This window comes from Oncorhynchus mykiss, chromosome 1 (assembly GCF_057628025.1).
Source record: "Oncorhynchus mykiss isolate SJ-2025 chromosome 1, ASM5762802v1, whole genome shotgun sequence".
NCBI classification, from domain to species: Eukaryota; Metazoa; Chordata; class Actinopteri; order Salmoniformes; family Salmonidae; genus Oncorhynchus; species Oncorhynchus mykiss.
In genome coordinates this window covers 86,220,614-86,241,085 of record NC_143022.1, presented here as the reverse complement: position 1 = coordinate 86,241,085, position 20,472 = coordinate 86,220,614, and the positions used below count along the sequence as shown (strand labels likewise).

Genomic DNA, 20,472 nt, shown 5'->3' with positions numbered 1-20,472 from the left:
TTAATTAATTTAAACTAGAGCTTTCATGACTACATTGTAGACCTATGGTATTAATATGTGTTGTCCTACCTCTTAATTCTGAAACCGTCGAATGACATTCCTCCAATTGTGCTCTCACTATAAGGACGAATCAGGATCATGATGATACATCATTGTAAAATAACTAGTCATGAAACCCCTACTATCTGCTGTAAAAAAAAAAAATCACGTTCCTGCTTCACAAGAAAATAGAAAAAAATATAATCCTCAACTGCATTATTATTGGTGGTCTTTTAGAAGTATCATCAATCTCAATGACATTACAGGATATTCTTTTAGAAGCATCATCAATCTCAATGACATTACAGGATATTATTTTCTTGCTTTCATTTTGCTTGAGTGACTCTGCATGAGACATGCTTTTTATTTGTATTTATTTGCATAATTTATCTGCATGATCTCTGTGACCTGAGCTCCCCTCCGTTGGCTTTTTCACGTTTCATGGTTCCCATGGCAAACTGTACAAAAAGCTAAACTTCCTGTCTTGTCACCGCCAGCCGCATCACCTCTGCTCGACATGACTCTGGCCCTGATCTTCAGTCAGCTCCTACACCCTGAATGCTGGATGCCTCGCTCTCATTGGAGGCTCGCGATTGCTCTTGGCTTGCTTTGCCCGCTTGGTTTTTGGTGTCCTGTCGTTTGGTTTGTGTGGCAGTAGTTGTGTTGGCCAGAGGTTGTGGTGTTTTTGTGTGTGTGTGTGTGGACGTTCAGAACACAGTGTGTTGTGTGTGTGTGTACAGTGTGTGTATTGTGGCTGAATCCCTGGTTCTGTGGCTCAATCTTCACTGGCTCAACAGCTCATCACAGCACATGGACTAACTAGCCTCATAGTTAGACACAGACTAACCTCACTGCTCCTCACAGTTAGACACAGACTAACCTCATAGTTAGATACAGACTAACCTCACTACTCCTCATAGTTAGACACAGACTAACCTCACTGCTCCTCAGTTAGACACAGACTAACCTCACTGCTCCTCACAGTTAGACACAGACTAACCTCACTGCTCCTCACAGTTAAACACAGACTAACCTCACTGCTCCTCATAGTTAGACACAGACTAACCTCACTGCTCCTCACAGTTAGTCACAGACTAACCTCACTGCTCCTCATAGTTTAGCTCAGCAGGATAGAGAGACTTCCTGCATCTCTTTCTCTATTTCACCTTCATTATATTTTCTATCTTACCATTTTCCCTTCTGTCTTTCTTTTTCTCCCTCTTTCTCTTCATTCTCCCCCTTCATCTCTCTCTCTCTTCCCACCCCCTTCCTCCCTCTCTGCATGGTCACGCAGGGCTGTCAGTGACCCATACATACTGACATTCCACAGTAGAGAGAGAGCTATTAGAAACCAGTCTTTGTTTGAAGCTGTTTCCACGTCAGTGAGACACGATTGATGAGATGTTATGTTTGTCTGGCGCCCTGCGTCTCCATTCACTGACGGGGTAATGAGAGAAGGGTTTGTCAAAACTGCTGCCTCCCCCTCGTTCCACCTCTCCCTCACTCCCCCTTTCACACACACTCCCTCTTCCCCTTTACACCATTTCTTGCCCTCTCTCTCCCTGTCTCTCTCTTTTTCCTCTCTTCTCTATTTTTCTCTCTCTTTCTCCCCCTCCACTTCTCCTTCTCTCTGGCTTTAATGTACATGCATACGGTAGTAATCAGGCCCTCACTTCAGCCAGCCAATCACAGAGGCATCAGGATCTGTGTGTTATTATGTTAAATACTGTATACATGTGTTCATATTGGATATGTATACTATAGATCATGACACATATACAAACACATTTGTCATAATGGTTTCCTCTCAAGAGTACACCACTTTTTGAGGAAGGAAAAAGCTAAAGCTGCACCCACCTTGTGGTTCTCATTAGGGCTCTGTGATTTTCATAACGGCTCTGTGGTTTCCGTTAGTCCCCACTGAAACAGAGGGGCTGGTGTGGAAACTGGCCTAAACCCTGACTGAACCCTGCAGTACTCTGAATGTGTTCTATGAGGGCCTGTGAGGGCCAGCAGCCTGTGATTTGGAGACTTGGAGACTCTCATCCCTGTCACACATATTATATAATATGTACAGCAGGCTCCCTGTAGTGTATATGTATATATGTATTAACAAATATAAATAGCCCAATTAATGTGACACTGAACATGTCATTACCTTCATGAATAACATTACAGTATACAGTATATACGCTCTCCAGTATTCAGGTTAGATAGCATCAAAATATATCTTGTTTATGTGGCAAATGGTGTTTTTTATGCCACACCACGTTCCATTAGTTGAAACAAAATAGGCCACAGTTGAGTGGAAAACACAAAAAGATGGTGTTTTGTTGCCTTTCCTTCTGCGTCTTACAGTATCAGCCTAAGGATCAGAGTGATAGTAATGGTGTGACCTCTGCTGGTGTTTGAGCTGTCTTTGCTGTGGTGAAGTATTTCATGTGTTCCTGATGATGTGGTTTGTTATGTTGATATCCTGCATGGTCTGTAATGGACGTTCTCAGACTTCCCTTGTGCATTTTGGTGTGATGATGTGCACCTTTTATTCCGCCGCTTGGTATTTGTGTGTAATATTTTCTCATGTATGTTCTTGTGCCACCGTGATTGTACACCCAACTTTTTTTTTTTTTTTGAGTGTGATGTTTCATTGAGGAGTCCAGGGTTGAATACGCTTAAAGGAAGTTATATTTTTTCCGTCAGGTATATACCTAGCGGTTATAGCGTTGGGCCAGTAACCGAAAGGTTGCTGGTTTGAATAACAGAACTGTCAAGGGGAAAAATCTGTCTGTCCTTGAGCAAGACACTTAACCCTAATTTGCTCGTGGGACTTACTTCTATGGCTGACCCTGTAAAACAACACATATCACTTCGCCTAGCTGGTGTATGACAATAAAAAAAAAACATCTAATTGTTGAATTATGTATCCGTACCACTCCTTTAAATATGTAGCTAAATACCTTCCTTGACTTGGATACTGTGGTGTGGTCTTGAATGCTAGCCCTGGCACACCAATAGGGGTAATCTTCAGTGGTCTGTCCGTCCTTTAATGAAGTCAACTGAATCGTTTATACTCCCAACAATTGTTCCGCTTAAAAAAAATCTGTCAAGCTCCACTGATAACTAATATATTAATGGAGAAGAAATGCCTGAGATGAGCTGTGTGTGTGCCCACGCCTGTGTGTGTGGGTGTTCTCTTAATGCAAAGGCACAAAAAAGCCAGACACTACGCTGCACAAATCCCATTTATTCAGCCTCTGAAGATGACATCTGGACATTGGGAGTAGGAAAACATGACCAATGTTTTTGTCTCCCTGAATAAAACACATCATCTTCTGCCAACTGCTGCAGGCTCCTCACTAAGACCTCTGCTCATCATCTGATATCACCAGACAGAGCTTTGCAGCCTCATTCCATCACTGGATTGCCAGGCCAGGGCCCACCATGAAATCATCACTGGATTGCCAGGCCAGGGCCCACCATGCAATCATCACTGCTCTTTTAAATGCTTAAAGTGATGATGGGCAGATCTGTAAAGATCATTATATTACATTATATATATATGTGTTTTCATCATGTTATGTCCACCAGATTGTCTACTCTCTGACCTTTGTCCACCTCAGTCTGCTCCTTAATGTGCTTCAATGGCACTTGGTCACAATCATCTGGACTGGACTTCATCACCAACTGATACAGACTTATTTACCATTCATATTCACACATATTCACTCACACTCTGTTACAGTTGAGTCCTCATATACAACGGGAGTTAATGTAGGATCTAATGGTCTCATCTTCTCCCAGTATGAGAACATGGGCTTGGATCAGAGTGTGGTAGAACCAGGAGTTGGAACTGGTTGGAACAGAACCAAAATGTATTGAGGAACAGAATCAGAACCAAGAACAAAAGTGATCTATACTGTTCCGGAACAGAACCATTATTTTAAAATGAATGGAAACTGGATAATAACGTTAATATACGTTCCGGGGCATGCAAAGCCAATGCAAAGCTCTCACTATATCACTCAAAAATGTATTCCAGTGTCTGCCTGCCAGCTGAAAATCTTTGTGAGTGTGTGTTCATGTGTAGGCTACCTGGCCCTCCCGATTCAAAGTATTGGCTTCTGTAGTCTACTGACATTAGAAGCAGGATTCAGAAATGAAGGAGATAGATTTTTAATTAGAGAAGAATGGGTTATCTATTTCAATGCTAGTTAAGGATACTATAGTAATCACATTTCACATTGGATTTATGAACTACAAAAAGGTAAGATGAGTTTTTATTTAAATTCTGGTGCCGATCTGCACACACAAGCTTGTTATCTAGCTAGCGCATTAAGCCAACTCCCGGAAGTTCAAAGTTCCTTCATAGAAGCCACTCCTCTGTAGGTAGAGTTCTGTGGGCCTAATTCAGATAATACTCTTCAAGCCAAGCGTCCTCTTCCAACCTCTCTCGCAACTCACGTCCAATGCATGTTAACAGCTTCAGCTTGCCCGCTCCAGCACTGATTGGTGAAGTACTTTTTAAAAAATACAATTTTAGAGGTTTAGAAAGGAACAGAAAGGAAAAATATTAACCGTTACTGTTTTTGGGTTCAAACCGGTTCAGAACTTTATTTTGCTGTTCGGAACAGTGGAACTGAACAAAAAAAAAATAATGGTTCCAATCTCTGGTTAGAACAGATTGAGTTAGGTCTTGTAAAGTGAACAGACCAAACTACAGCTCTTCAGTGAGTCAGACTGTCTGTGTATTTGGCTACTAACTGCTCTACATCTCTTTAGCATGTGTCCCACTGTGCACCCTCTGTGCACCCTCTGTGTCCCTCTGTGCACCCTCTGTGCACCCTCTGTGCACCCTCTGTGCACCCTCTGTGACTTTGAGGACGATTTTAGCCGCTTCACCCCAACATTTATCAAAGTTTTCACCACCATTGCAAAGCCATAGTTATTTTTTTGATATGACTGTCATTTCTGAAAATTCTCATTTATTTAATGTGATTTAATTTTAAGGAAAAAATAGCTGTCCCTCAAGGTCAACCCTGTTAAGTGAACTGAACTCTTGTTTTAATACAGTGAAACGATTAATTTTTAAATATATACATTTTTAAGAAATATTGAACATGTAATTAACAAATCATAGTGTAAAAGCACTTGAGCTGGTTCTACTCTGGCCATTTTCTGGTGTTTTGTGGTGGAAACCACCCTGTGACCCATAGACAGGCTAGCCGTGTTAATATGAAACTTGCGTTCAATGGCCCCTCCCTGTTTCACACGACAAGCTTCCATTCCCCTTGTCACACAGGGGTTTATGGTTGATTTAAGATGACATTTTCAACCCTGTTACGGTCAACCCTGTTACTTTATTTGGCACTTAACAGGCACTTACTATAGTTATTTCTATGACCTATTGAGATGGGATAACACATGTTTTATTAAGTTGAACATGTGCTCTTAATGACAGAATGTACAAATTTGGTGAAATCAAAAGTTTTAATTCACCATCTTTAATACACATCTCAAAATGCACCTGATTGGTGGAACGACTGCGCTCTGAAGGCTTTAGGAAAACCCACCCCTGGGCAGCTTGCAATTATCGCTGCTTTGAGCTGGACAACAGAAATAGAATCATATTTTGAGTCACCTGAACAGGCTTGATAGGGGCTCCCGAGGGGAACAGCGGTCTAAAGTACTGTATCTCAGTGCTAGAGTCGTCACTACAGACACCCTGGTTAGAATCCAGGCTGTATCACAACCGAGTCCCACAGGGCGGCGCACAATTGGCCCAGCATCATCCGGGTTTGGCCGATGTAGGCCGTCATTGTAAATAAGAATTTGTTCTTAACGGACTTGCCTAGTTAAATAAAGGTTAAATGAAATAATATATATGAGAGAATAGGAGCAGCAACTCTGTCCCAACTGACTCAAATCTACTCCAGTATGAGTGCAGCTCCTTTGAGTGTTACTGTGGAACCCTCTCTATTTGAGATCTTCTCTCTAGAGTGAATCATCACCGTCTGACACTGAAGCTCAGAGTGGAACCATGCGACTAACAAGGTCACGACCCCAGCAATCCCCTATCTGTCCGAATCTATCCTCCTCCTGAATTCAGCAGTGCTCTCTGTCTAGCATAGAACTCAAGTCCACTGAAACACAGTATCCTGCAATCCACACGTCAACAAGTCCTGTTTAGAGGTCCTGTCTGCCCCAGACCAAGAAATCACTTTAGAAGGCTTTTAGTAATGCTGTGTATGAACACGTGCGCATATTGATGTACATGTCTTTGTCAACATGTATTCGGCTCTCAGAGGGTCGGTTTGGCACAAGGGGACGGTTTCCTTATTGAGAACTGATGACAATTAAAACCAGAAAGTGTACTGTGTGATTATATTTGAGGTCACTTTAAAGTGGTTCAAAGCTCAGGGTTTTCATTTCACATGCCATGTCAGATGTACCCCCCCCCCCTAAAAAGATAAAGAGAAAATACAGTGTTCACTTTTGTGGGGATTGCTTTTACTGAAGAAAAAAAAAACACTAAAAGTCATGGCCAGTTTTCAAAAGACATTTGTCTGACACAAAATAGTTTTTATTGGGAATTAGAGTTGTGAGTGCTTTGAATGATGTTTGATCTTTTCGAGGCGTGCCAGTGTTGGTTATGATTTATGTTGCCTCGCTCAAATTGATTTCTCCCCCCCTTCTCCAGGCACATTGTGGTTTGTGGTCATATTACACTCGAAAGTGTCTCCAACTTCCTCAAAGACTTCCTACACAAGGACAGGGATGATGTCAATGTAGAAATTGTTTTTCTCCATAAGTAAGTGAATGTTTTCACTACCTCACTTTGAACCATTACACAGCGTAATTAAACACAAAATAATGTCAACTTAAAGCATAGGAAATTGTTCTTTCTCTCATGAGTAAACTTCAAATTGCAACTTGTATTTGTGTCCTAACTCTGCCTCCCCCCGCTCTCTCTCTCCCCTCTCTCTCCTCTCTTTCTCTCTCTCTCTCCCCCCTCTCTCTCTGTTTGTCCCCCCCCCCTGTGTGTTCCTGTAGTATTTCCCCTAATCTTGAGCTGGAAGCCTTGTTCAAACGCCACTTTACCCAGGTAGAGTTCTACCAGGGTTCTGTTCTCAACCCTCACGATCTGGCCAGAGTGAAGGTACTGTACTAGCATGTACTGCTGTTGTGCATCATATTCCATTATTATGTAGTTACAGGTTGAAAGGCTGTGCATGAAAAACACAACAGGGAAAAAGGCCAATACTCCTCATACCACTGTGTAAGAGTGACAACGTTTCCATCCAAATTGGATCTTTGCTTTGACCTGAGGAAGGTCACTCTGGGGTTGAAACGTTGTGATATTTGACCTGAGGAAGGTCACTCTGGGGTTGAAATGTTGTGATATTTGACCTGAGGAAGGTCACTCTGGGGTTGAAACGTTGTGATATTTGACCTGAGGAAGGTCACTCTGGGGTTGAAACGTTGTGATATTTGACCTGAGGAAGGTCAATCTGAGGTTGAAACGTTGTGATATTTGACCTGAGGAAGGTCAATCTGGGGTTGAAACGTTGTGATGTTTGACCTGAGGAAGGTCAATCTGAGGTTGAATCTATGGCTGTTATGGTTACCGTATTACCGCCACACCGGCGGTCACGAGTCATGAAGGCAGTCAAATTCCACATGACCGTTTAGTCACGGTACCTAGGCTTCTCCAAGCTCTGATGCTGCTGCTGGTCATGAGTAGCCTACTAAACGTGGTAACTGCCTGGTACTTGGCACTCTATTGTCCCTCTAATCAATGCAAATATAATTGAAAATCTAAATCAAACAGTTCATGAGAACCATGAGCTCATGTTGCGCAACATTTCAATAGGCTCTGCAATTGCGTGAGAAAACAGTGATTTCCTCCATTAAAAAGAGGATCCAACAGCTTTCTATAGGCTATGCCTACTATATTTATTTCTCAATTTTCCTAATATTAAGCACATTGTTTACCTTTACAGCAGGAGTATAGCCTACCTGGCTGGCATGACAATAAACCACACAGGGAACCACGTCCTCCATTCACTACTTAAGTGCAAAGATGAAGTGTATTGTTTCCCGCTGCCCCCATTTTGATACAGGTGCATGATAATGGTCCATTCTAAATCAAAACACATCTCACACATATATTATTTAGTATATGTACAGACAAAATTAAATCAAGAATAGTCTGATGGGTGACAATATTAGCCCGTCACTTGGGAATTCTATATTATCACTTGTGAATGATGCCCAGCAAAAGAAACACTGCCTTTTTTTTGCTACTTGTTTGAATCATAGTCACACACCTCATGTAGCCTAGCCCATAGCCCTAAATGTTTTAATAAGGTTTGTATCACAACTAAAGTGGCCAAATAACTTCTTAAAATTAAGCACATGAATCCACACTACAAGGGCTGTAGGGGCCTAACTGGCAGACATAAACAGTACATGAGATTCAAGTTTGGGGAAGATCATTTTCACCATAAAAATGCAGCTTTATAATAAAAGCATTACATGCATCATTTCATTTGAGGTCACTTTTAATAATGATGTTTTCCGCTAATGGAACATCCGCGATTATAGACTACTACCATGTACGCATTGCTGCGCTTACAATGTGAAGAAATAGCCTAATAGTTGATTAACATTTTAAGCTGAATGTTCTGATCTGTTGTGTCAGCTACATTGCATAATTGTTTTTTTATATTTGACCTGAGGAAGATGAATCCAGGGTTGAAACGGTGTAATATTTGACCTGAGGAAGATGAATCCAGGGTTGAAACGGTGTAATATTTGACCTGAGGAAGATGAATCCAGGGTTGAAACGGTGTAATATTTGACCTGAGGAAGATGAATCCAGGGTTGAAACGGTGTAATATTTGACCTGAGGAAGATGAATCCAGGGTTGAAACGGTGTAATATTTGACCTGAGGAAGATGAATCCAGGGTTGAAACGGTGTAATATTTGACCTGAGGAAGATGAATCCAGGGTTGAAACGTTGTAATATTTGACCTGAGGAAGATGAATCCAGGGTTGAAACGTTGTAATATTTGACCTGAGGAAGATGAATCCAGGGTTGAAACGGTGTAATATTTGACCTGAGGAAGATGAATCCAGGGTTGAAACGTTGTAATATTTGACCTGAGGAAGATGAATCCAGGGTTGAAACGTTGTAATATTTGACCTGAGGAAGATGAATCCAGGGTTGAAACGGTGTAATATTTGACCTGAGGAAGATGAATCCAGGGTTGAAACGGTGTAATATTTGACCTGAGGAAGATGAATCCAGGGTTGAAACGGTGTAATATTTGACCTGAGGAAGATGAATCCAGGGTTGAAACGGTGTAATATTTGACCTGAGGAAGATGAATCCAGGGTTGAAACGGTGTAATATTTGACCTGAGGAAGATGAATCCAGGGTTGAAACGGTGTAATATTTGACCTGAGGAAGATGAATCCAGGGTTGAAACGGTGTAATATTTGACCTGAGGAAGATGAATCCAGGGTTGAAACGTTGTAATATTTGACCTGAGGAAGATGAATCCAGGGTTGAAACGTTGTAATATTTGACCTGAGGAAGATGAATCCAGGGTTGAAACGGTGTAATATTTGACCTGAGGAAGAAGAATCCAGGGTTGAAACGTTGTAATATTTGACCTGAGGAAGATGAATCCAGGGTTGAAACGTTGTAATATTTGACCTGAGGAAGATGAATCCAGGGTTGAAACGGTGTAATATTTGACCTGAGGAAGATGAATCCAGGGTTGAAACGGTGTAATATTTGACCTGAGGAAGATGAATCCAGGGTTGAAACGGTGTAATATTTGACCTGAGGAAGATGAATCCAGGGTTAATATTTGACCTGAGGAAGATGAATCCAGGGTTGAAACGGTGTAATATTTGACCTGAGGAAGATGAATCCAGGGTTGAAACGTTGTAATATTTGACCTGAGGAAGATGAATCCAGGGTTGAAACGGTGTAATATTTGACCTGAGGAAGATGAATCCAGGGTTGAAACGGTGTAATATTTGACCTGAGGAAGATGAATCCAGGGTTGAAACGTTGTAATATTTGACCTGAGGAAGATGAATCCAGGGTTGAAACGGTGTAATATTTGACCTGAGGAAGATGAATCCAGGGTTGAAACGGTGTAATATTTGACCTGAGGAAGATGAATCCAGGGTTGAAACGTTGTAATATTTGACCTGAGGAAGATGAATCCAGGGTTGAAACGTTGTAATATTTGACCTGAGGAAGATGAATCCAGGGTTGAAACGGTGTAATATTTGACCTGAGGAAGATGAATCCAGGGTTGAAACGGTGTAATATTTGACCTGAGGAAGATGAATCCAGGGTTGAAACGGTGTAATATTTGACCTGAGGAAGATGAATCCAGGGTTAATATTTGACCTGAGGAAGATGAATCCAGGGTTGAAACGGTGTAATATTTGACCTGAGGAAGATGAATCCAGGGTTGAAACGTTGTAATATTTGACCTGAGGAAGATGAATCCAGGGTTGAAACGGTGTAATATTTGACCTGAGGAAGATGAATCCAGGGTTGAAACGGTGTAATATTTGACCTGAGGAAGATGAATCCAGGGTTGAAACGTTGTAATATTTGACCTGAGGAAGATGAATCCAGGGTTGAAACGGTGTAATATTTGACCTGAGGAAGATGAATCCAGGGTTAATATTTGACCTGAGGAAGATGAATCCAGGGTTGAAACGTTGTAATATTTGACCTGAGGAAGATGAATCCAGGGTTGAAACGTTGTAATATTTGACCTGAGGAAGATGAATCCAGGGTTAATATTTGACCTGAGGAAGATGAATCCAGGGTTGAAACGTTGTAATATTTGACCTGAGGAAGATGAATCCAGGGTTGAAACGTTGTAATATTTGACCTGAGGTAGATGAATCCAGGGTTGAAACGTTGTAATATTTGACCTGAGGAAGATGAATCCAGGGTTGAAACGGTGTAATATTTGACCTGAGGAAGATGAATCCAGGGTTAATATTTGACCTGAGGAAGATGAATCCAGGGTTGAAACGTTGTAATATTTGACCTGAGGTAGATGAATCCGGGGTTGAAACGTAGTAATATTTGACCTGAGGAAGATGAATCCAGGGTTGAAATGTTGTAATATTTGAAGGTGAGAGGGTTTCTGGTGTGTATTCTCTATCTGTAACCCGTCATCGTTCCCTGTATAGATTGAGTCAGCAGACGCCTGTCTGATTCTGGCTAATAAGTACTGTCCAGATCCTGATGCTGAAGACGCCTCCAACATCATGAGGTAATAATGATGATGATGATGATGATGATGACAATCTGGAGAAAGGACTGTGTATACTGTATATGTTAAAAATGTTTTGAATTTGTAGGGTCATCTCTATCAAGAACTATTCCCCCAAGATACGAATTATCACTCAGATGTTACAATACCATAACAAGGTGGGTCAGCACATCATTCCTACTCTATCTGCAACGATGCACATAATAATAACCATGGGTCAAACACGTGTGTGTGTGTGTGTGTGTGTGTGTGTAGGCTCACCTGCTCAACATTCCTAGCTGGAACTGGAAGGAGGGGGATGATGCTATCTGTCTAGCAGAGCTGAAGGCTGGCTTCATAGCTCAGAGCTGTCTGGCCCAGGGCCTCTCCACCATGCTGGCCAACCTCTTCTCCATGAGGTCCTTCATCGAGGTAACATTGACACAACCTTTACACAATGATCTCTTTCACAGAGATAGCCTTAACACATCCTATTAATAACACTGTTCTCTTTCATTGAGTTAACGTTGACACAATGTCAGTAGGGTAACTAACATTACCACAACCTTTTCACAATGTGTTCTTTAATTGCTGAAACGTTGAAACAATCTCTTCTCGATACATGTATCATGGAAACATTCCTTCAGCGGGACTATGTAACTGGTTACTTTCCCATTACTCATTATGGGATAGATATGTGATTCCACAGGAGTACTGAGCTCCGGTCTGCTGAGTGAAACATCTATGAGGGAGTCTTTTCAGCCAGAATGGTCTTTCAGTCAGTCTGGTTTATCCTATGTATCTGTAGGATTCTTGGCACCCTGCTTTGAAAGAGCTGGTCTTCATGTCATAAAGCTGATGGAGGAGTTTATAATGGGTGGGCTGACGAGGTCTGGATGGAGAAGAGACATCTGCTGGCCATATTCCCATCCTGAAAACATAGAGTAAGACATATAAATAGATGGAACATTGACGCCAAACTATAGTCGGTTATCTAAGCTGTGAATGAAAAGGCATTGACCACGCTATAGAGGGATTTAAAACGTTGAGCCAGGCTCTCATCATCTGTGACATCTGCAAAGCTTTCAGGAAACTCATCCGTCATCGTCCATGGCAGCTCAGTGGATATAATGTAGCATGTCTACACAAGTCTAGAACATCTGACAAAGAAGGGAGGAATCACTGCTCATGAGAAGACGAAACTAAGACAGTATTATTACTCCTACCATTATTTGGTGAGTTGTTAAGCTATTGAGCCCTAGTCAGTCAGAACTAATGCTAGGCCAAGTCTGGTGAGGCACCTTGTACCTGATATACTGGGACCAAGTCAGTAGGCCCCTTCCTTTCACTGTCGTTTTTCCACAAAAATGTTCAATTCAAACCATACGTTGTTTTATAGCAGAATGAATACACATGGAAAAGTTTATACAGATCTTTGGCAACTGAAAGTCCATGTCAAAATGAATGACCGAAGAACATGAAACTGTAGTAAATTATATTAGGATCCATTTTGAGTGGCCTAATTAAAATCGTTGTTCTGATTCTGTCAGCATGTCTTAGAGAGACCTCCATAAACATATGAATATTGAGACATAATGCTATAAACAGAATGCTATAAACAGAATGCTATAAACAGAAGGCTATAAACATAACGCTATAAACAGAATGCTATAAACAGAAGGCCATAAACAGAAGGCTATAAACAGAAGGCTATAAACAGAAGGCTATAAACAGAATGCTATAAACAGAAGGCTATAAACAGAAGGCTATAAACAGAAGGCTATAAACAGAAGGCTATAAACAGAATGCTATAAACAGAAGGCTATAAACAGAAGGCTATAAACAGAAGGCTATAAACAGAAGGCTATAAACAGAAGGCTATAAACAGAAGGCTATAAACAGAATGCTATAAACAGAAGGCTATAAAGAGAAGGCTATAAACAGAATGCTATAAATGGAATGCTATAAACAGAAGGCTATAAACAGAATGCTATAAACAGAATGCTATAAACAGAATGCTATAAACAAAAGGCTATAAACAGAAGGCTATAAACAGAATGCTATAAACAGAATGCTATAAACAGAATGCTATAAACAGAAGGCTATAAAGAGAAGGCTATAAACAGAATGCTATAAACAGAATGCTATAAACAGAATGCTATAAACAGAAGGCTATAAACAGAATGCTATAAACAGAAGGCTATAAACAGAATGCTATAAACAGAAGGCTATAAACAGAAGGCTATAAACAGAAGGCTATAAACAGAAGGCTATAAACAGAAGGCTATAAACAGAAGGCTATAAACAGAATGCTATAAACAGAAGGCTATAAACAGAAGGCTATGAACAGAATGTTATAAACAGAAGGCTATAAACAGAAGGCTATAAACAGAATGCTATAAACAGAAGGCTATAAACAGAATGTTATAAACAGAAGGCTATAAACAGAAGGCTATAAACAGAATGTTATAAACAGAAGGCTATAAACAGAAGGCTATAAACAGAAGGCTATAAACAGAATGTTATAAACAGAAGGCTATAAACAGAAGGCTATAAATGGAATGCTATAAACAGAAGGCTATAAACAGAATGCTATAAACAGAAGGCTATAAACAGAAGGCTATAAACAGAAGGCTATAAACAGAAGGCTATAAACGGAATGCTATAAACAGAAGGCTATAAACAGAAGGCTATAAACAGAAGGCTATAAATGGAATGCTATAAACAGAAGGCTATAAACAGAAGGCTATAAATGGAATGCTATAAACAGAAGGCTATAAACAGAAGGCTATAAACAGAAGGCTATAAACAGAAGGCTATAAACAGAAGGCTATAAACAGAAGGCTATAAATGGAATGCTATAAACAGAAGGCTATAAACAGAATGCTATAAACAGAAGGCTATAAACAGAAGGCTATAAACAGAAGGCTATAAACAGAAGGCTATAAACAGAATGCTATAAACAGAAGGCTATAAACAGAATGCTATAAACAGAAGGCTATAAACAGAAGGCTATAAACAGAAGGCTATAAATGGAATGCTATAAACAGAAGGCTATAAACAGAAGGCTATAAATGGAATGCTATAAACAGAAGGCTATAAACAGAAGGCTATAAATGGAATGCTATAAACCAGGGGTTCTTAAACTTTTTCAGCCTGGGACCCAAATGAGAAATTCTGTGTTTTCCTGGGACCCAAGCTTATGAAAACATGTTTATACTTAAATATCGGTACATTTCATTGCCATTATGCCCATTAACAAATGCAATATAGACAAATAACAATTAAATGAAATACCCATATAAATATCTATTCATGTTTATTTTTCCCCATTAAAAACACTCATATATCTGTCCTGGTTGGAACTGTTGCTGTTAAAATCCAATAAATAGATTTTATTCTGAATTGGAATAAACTGATTGATCACATCACACAGATGTAGACCAGAAAACACACACACACACAGTCCTAATGAGAGGTGTGTGACTGGTTGAAGTTTTAAACAAGCATGTCAATTCTGGGCTCAGTTTTTGACAGTTGAGAACCCTGACTCGCACAGGTATGTGGTACCAAACTGGATCAGAATATCTTCTGCTTTCTCACTGAGTTTCTCAGCTTCAAAAAGCATATTGCGTCAATCAGTGTATTCCAGTTCAGAATTAAAATGATTGCTTGTATTTTAACAGCAAATAGTTTTTTTCCATGTTCATCTGTACTGTTACTTAGGGTTGCACTATCAGTAGCTAGATAGCTTGCATTGGCTAACGTTAGCTATTGGCTGTATACAAGGGGATTGTTTGAAAGAGAAATTCACATCGACTGCTATGAGAGATGGTACAAGTTACTCCCTTATTGCTGCTTATTGCTGTTATAAAATGACAAAAATGCCTTGCTAGTTAACTTACTTTCCACTGTCGAAGCACTGTTTCCTGAAGCACTGTTTCCTGAAGCACTGTTTCCTGAAGCACTGTTTCCTGAAGCACTGTTTCCTGAAGCACTGTTTCCTGAATTACTGTTTCCTGAATGACTGTTTCCTGAAGCACTGTTTCCTGAATCACTGTTTCCTGAAGCACTGTTTCCTGAAGCACTGTTTTCTGAAGCATTCTGCCCTGTTCTGAAAGAACTCCTTGGTTTTACCGTCATGTTGTGAATGTTTGGTCAGGGCCTGCCGTTTTCATTTGTTTGTTTTGAAACTCATTACTAAGCACTTCCCTGCACAAAACACATTGTGGGATCTCCTCGTTGTTTCTCAAAGTTTGTATTAAACCAAGCGAGAGAAACTCATCGCTGTATTTGCGTTTCATGACAAAGGAACTCAGTCAGAACTTGAGGCTAGCTTGAATCCATTCGATGACAGCAGTGAGTGATGGTGAGTGGGAATTACAAGCCAGTGGCTGACAGAGCATCATCTGGTTGTTCAGCAGTGCAGCGTGTGGGTCGCGTAGTGATCTACGAGAAAACTGCCGAAAAAAGATCTGGTTAACCTTGAAGCACACTGGCATCTTCCACCCACTCGCGCTGCTGCCAAACTGAGTCTCTACGCAGCTGCTAAGCAGAGTGCGCACTGAACAGAGAGTGCAGTTGCACTTGGACAAAATCAATTCCAGTAGTTAATGAAATCATTATAAATGTACTCCATTATGGGTCACTACCCATAGTTTAAGAAAGGCTGCTATAAACAGAATTCTTATAGTGCATGTTGGGTTGCACTTGAGGACATATTATTGTGAGGCCTGTTAACGAGGTGAAGAGATGTCTGACAGACATTTTTCAGCACAGCTCTTACTAGGTCATTACAGAGGGTGCTTATTTGGCACCCTATTGCCTACTTAGTGCATTACTTTTGACCATGGCCCATAGCTCTATATAGGGAATAGGGTGCCACATACACACACAATAATAGATGCCATCTCCGCAGGATCAAATGACAAGGTCCCCCTCGGTTAGTGTTCCCCTAAAGATGCCTGACCAATTTCTTTTACCCCAGTGTGTTAGTTATGGAGGAAGTGTGTTAGTTATGGACGAAGTGTGTTCTGAGTCCCATATTAAAGACTCTATAGCTGTCAGGAGCGGTGGAGTTATGATAGAGAGATGGGTAATGTTTTATAATGGGTCCGGATCTGAGTGTGTCTGCGGTTCATCGAAGGGTCTCCTCCATCGCTGTGAGACTTCTAATGAGGATGGGACTGGGAGGAAACCCATAGGAGCTTATAAAGGCCTTAAGAAGGGTTTATAAAGAGCTTAAGAAGGGTTTATAAAGGCCTTAAGAAGGGTTTATAAAGGCCTTAAAATTAATCTTTGGGCTAGGTGTCCCGCTAGCGGGATAGAAACTGAAAACATCTGGTGAAATTGGAGGGTGCGATTTCAAATAAATATTCGTAATATTAAACATTCATAAACATACAAGTGTCTTATATCATTTAAAAGCTTCACTTGTTGTTAATCCAACTGTGTTGTCAGATTTCAAAAAGGCTTTACGGCAAAAGCATACCATGCGATTATCTGAGGACAGCGCCCCCACATCAACATATTTTTCAACCAGCACAGGCTTCACAAAATCACAAATAGTGATTAAATAAATCACTTACCTTTGAAGATCTTCCCCTGTTTGCAATCCCAAGGGTCCTAGCTACAACATGAATTTTCATTTTGTTCGATAAAATACTTCTTTATATCCCAAAAGGTCTGTTTAGTTTGCGCGATTGATTTCAGTAATCCACTCGTTCAACATTCAGACAAAGGAGTCCAAAAAGCTACCTGTAAATTTAGTCCAATCAAGTCAAACAACGTTTCTATTTAATCGTCAGGTAGTCTAAAATGTAAATAAACTATAATATTTGACACAGAAAGTACTATGTTCAATAGAAAAGGAAAATTCTTAAACGCGCCGAAAGACTGATTTGGTCCAGGTGCTCACCTAACAAAAACTCCAAATACTTGTTCGTTTTTCAAAAAAGAAGCCTGAAACCTTGAATAAAGACTGTTGACATCTAGTGGAAGCCATAGGAATTGCAATTTGGGTGACGAACATACTTTAATGCAATAGGTTTCCATAATAAGAGCCTGCCATATCAATTCTGTTATAGTTTCAGACATTATTTTAACAGTTTTAGAAACAGTTTTTTCTATCCAATGCTACCAATTTATGCCTATCCTGGCTTCTTGGCCTGAGTAACAGGCAGTTTACTTTGGGTACGTCAGTCAGGCGGAAATTCAGGATACTGCCCCCTAGCCTTAAGAAGTTTTAAGAAGTGTTTATAAAGGCCTTAACCTCTCTAGGGTATGTGGGACGCTAGCGTCCCATCTGGCCAACATCCAGTGAGATTGCAGAGTGCCAAATTCAAATACAGAAATGCTCATTATAAAAATTCAGAAAACAAAACATAGGTTTAAAGATTAACTTCTTGTTAATCCAACCACGATGTCAGATTTATAAAATGCTTTTCGGCGAAAGCATACCTAGCCCAGAACATACCTATCCCAGAACATAGCCCAGTTGACAAATTATTACAAACAGTAACCAGCCAAGCAGAAGCGTTACAAAACTCAAAAATAGAGATAGAATGAATCCCTTACCTTTGATGATCTTCATATGGTGGCACTCAGAAGACAACTCAATAAATGTTCATTTTGTTCGATAAAGTCTCTTTATATCCAAAAACCTCAGTTTTGTTTGCGCGTTTCCTTCAGCAATCCACAGGCTCAAACGCAGTCAGAACAGGCAGACAAAAAAATCAAAATTGTATCCGTAAAGTTCATAGAAACATGTCAAACGATGTTTATATTCAATCCTCAGGTTGTTTTTAGCCTAAATTATCTATAATATTTCAACCGGACAATTACGTTGTCAATATAAAAGGTAAACAAGAAATGCACTCTCTCGGGATTGCGCAGGAAAAAGCTCTGTGACACGTAAAGGTCCACTCATTTAGACTGGTCTTACTCCCTCATTTATAAGAATATAAGCCTGAAACAATTTCTAAAGACTGTTGACATCTAGTGGAAGGCATAGGAACTGCAAATTGAGTCCTAAGTCAATGGATACTGTAATGGCATTGAATAGAAAACTACAAAAACAAAATACATCCTGAATGGATTTTTCTCAGGTGTTCGCCTGCCAAATCAGTTCTGTTATACTCACAGACACTATTTAAACAGTTTTGGAAACTTTAAAGTGTTTTCTATCCAAATCTGCATATCCTATATTCTGGGCCCGAGCAGTAGGTGGTTTAATTTGGGCACGCTTTTCATCCAAAATTCTGAATGCTGCCCCCTACCCTAGAGAGGTTAAGAAGGATTTATAAAGGCCTTAAGAAGGATTTATAAAGGCCTTAAGAAGGGTTTATAAAGGGCTTAAGGTACTATGCACATTTTTAATCTGTATATGTATTTATATATGTATTTATACATATGTATTTTCAACTTGTTGCTTCTCAGATTGAAGAGGACACATGGCAGAAGTACTATTTAGAAGGGGTAGCTAATGAGATGTACACAGAGTATCTGTCCAGTGCCTTTGTGGGGCTCTCCTTCCCTGCAGTCTGCGAGTAAGTATGAGACAGCACGGTCCTCTGCCCGGTACAGTACGGGTAACTCTCTCTGCTACATGTTGCTGTTCTCCTTTACTACTGCTGCTCTGTCCCTTGTACTGCTACAACTACTTGTACTGCTACAACTACTACTCATTAGATGGTACCAACATTAATAGTACATGAATATATTAAATAAATAATAAAATATAAATTTTAAATTGATAGTATTGGTCATGTTAAAATGGTAGTTATATATAGCCTAAAGGAGACATAGCATTCCCTTACAATCCTCTGTGTGTGTGTCAGGCTGTGCTACGTGAAGCTGAAGCTGTTGCTTATCGCCATCGAGAACAAGTCGGAGCTGGGAGAGAGCAGGTTAGTGTCTCTGTGTTTCTCTCTGTGTTGTACAGGACTACTGGACCTCTGTCTATAATATCCCTGAACATTTTCAAAATCTAGGATGTTGTTCAAGATTTATCTGTAAATAGTTGTCTCTGTGTTGAGCCATGCTAACCATTAATGCCATTTATATTACTATGAACTATAAACATGAAGTAGTCACTAACCATACATTACCAAATCCCACCCACCCCAACACCATCAGCACTGTGGACCTTTTATTTTACACTGACAACATTCAACTGAAAATAATGCATTTATAGTAGAGTTGAGTTGTGGAGTTTTTAGTACATAATAAAATCACGATAAATAGTCCAGACAAAGTAATGTCTAACCACCTTGTAATTATGTCATATTTTAAACTTGTATTTTGAAACTTTTGCTCAGTGTTTTTGTTGTGTGCTTGCACCTAGACATGGTATGCTTTTCTTTTGCTCATGCCAGGATTTTCTCCACTACGTAGTCATAGTGCCACCATTCTCAGTGCCATCTAAACTGCATATCTCTCTGATAGTAAAACCATTCTCAGTGCCATCTAAACTGCATATCTCTCTGATAGTAAAACCATTCTCAGTGCCATCTAAACTGCATATCTCTCTGATAGTAAAACCATTCTCAGTGCCATCTAAACTGCTTATCTCTCTGATAGTAAAAACTAAATGAATTCATAGATGCAGTCTGTGTAATAAAATCAGCTCTTGAGATTAAATCTAAGTACCTCCAAGTTTACTAAAGTGATCTGAAGGTCTTCATCTTTTTCTCGGAGTGCTACAGCAAGTACTTTCCTTTTCCCATCATAAGGTAGACAGACAGACAGCAAATTGAGACACACACTGAGTGTACAAAACATTAGGAACACCTGTTCTTTCCATGACAGACTGCCCAGGTGAGTCCAGATAAAAGCTATGATCCCTTATTGATGTCACTTGTTATCGAATTGAGACTATTTGCTTTTTCAAATTTAAAAAAAATTATTATACAAATAACACAGACAGAACAGGTAGAGGGCAAAACATACACAGATCCCCTACCAAATCAAACCCACCCCAAATGTTCCAACAGAGTCCCACACTGAATTGAGGCTGTCCTGAGGGCAATATAATGAAGGTGTTCCTAATGTTTTGTCCACTCAGACTCATAATATCATTTTTCATCTCTCCTTTTATGTTAATAACAACTGTTTGATTTGGGGTTGTTTTCTTGT

General features: G+C 40.0%; 1 protein-coding gene across 9 annotated transcripts in view; it reads left to right on the top strand.

Moving 5' to 3' along the window:
• The window catches only part of LOC100301648 (calcium-activated potassium channel subunit alpha-1a), a 331,508-nt gene that overhangs the window by 222,417 nt on the left and 88,619 nt on the right, over positions 1-20,472 (top strand). For all 9 annotated transcript variants that reach the window (XM_036986941.2, XM_036986926.2, XM_090242399.1 and 6 more), the window contains exons 10-16: positions 6,737-6,847; positions 7,090-7,195; positions 11,276-11,358; positions 11,447-11,516; positions 11,614-11,769; positions 18,775-18,884; positions 19,176-19,244. In XM_036986941.2, coding sequence (XP_036842836.1) covers positions 6,737-6,847; positions 7,090-7,195; positions 11,276-11,358; positions 11,447-11,516; positions 11,614-11,769; positions 18,775-18,884; positions 19,176-19,244 — 705 coding nt within the window. The remainder of the gene's footprint in view (positions 1-6,736; positions 6,848-7,089; positions 7,196-11,275; positions 11,359-11,446; positions 11,517-11,613; positions 11,770-18,774; positions 18,885-19,175; positions 19,245-20,472) is intronic.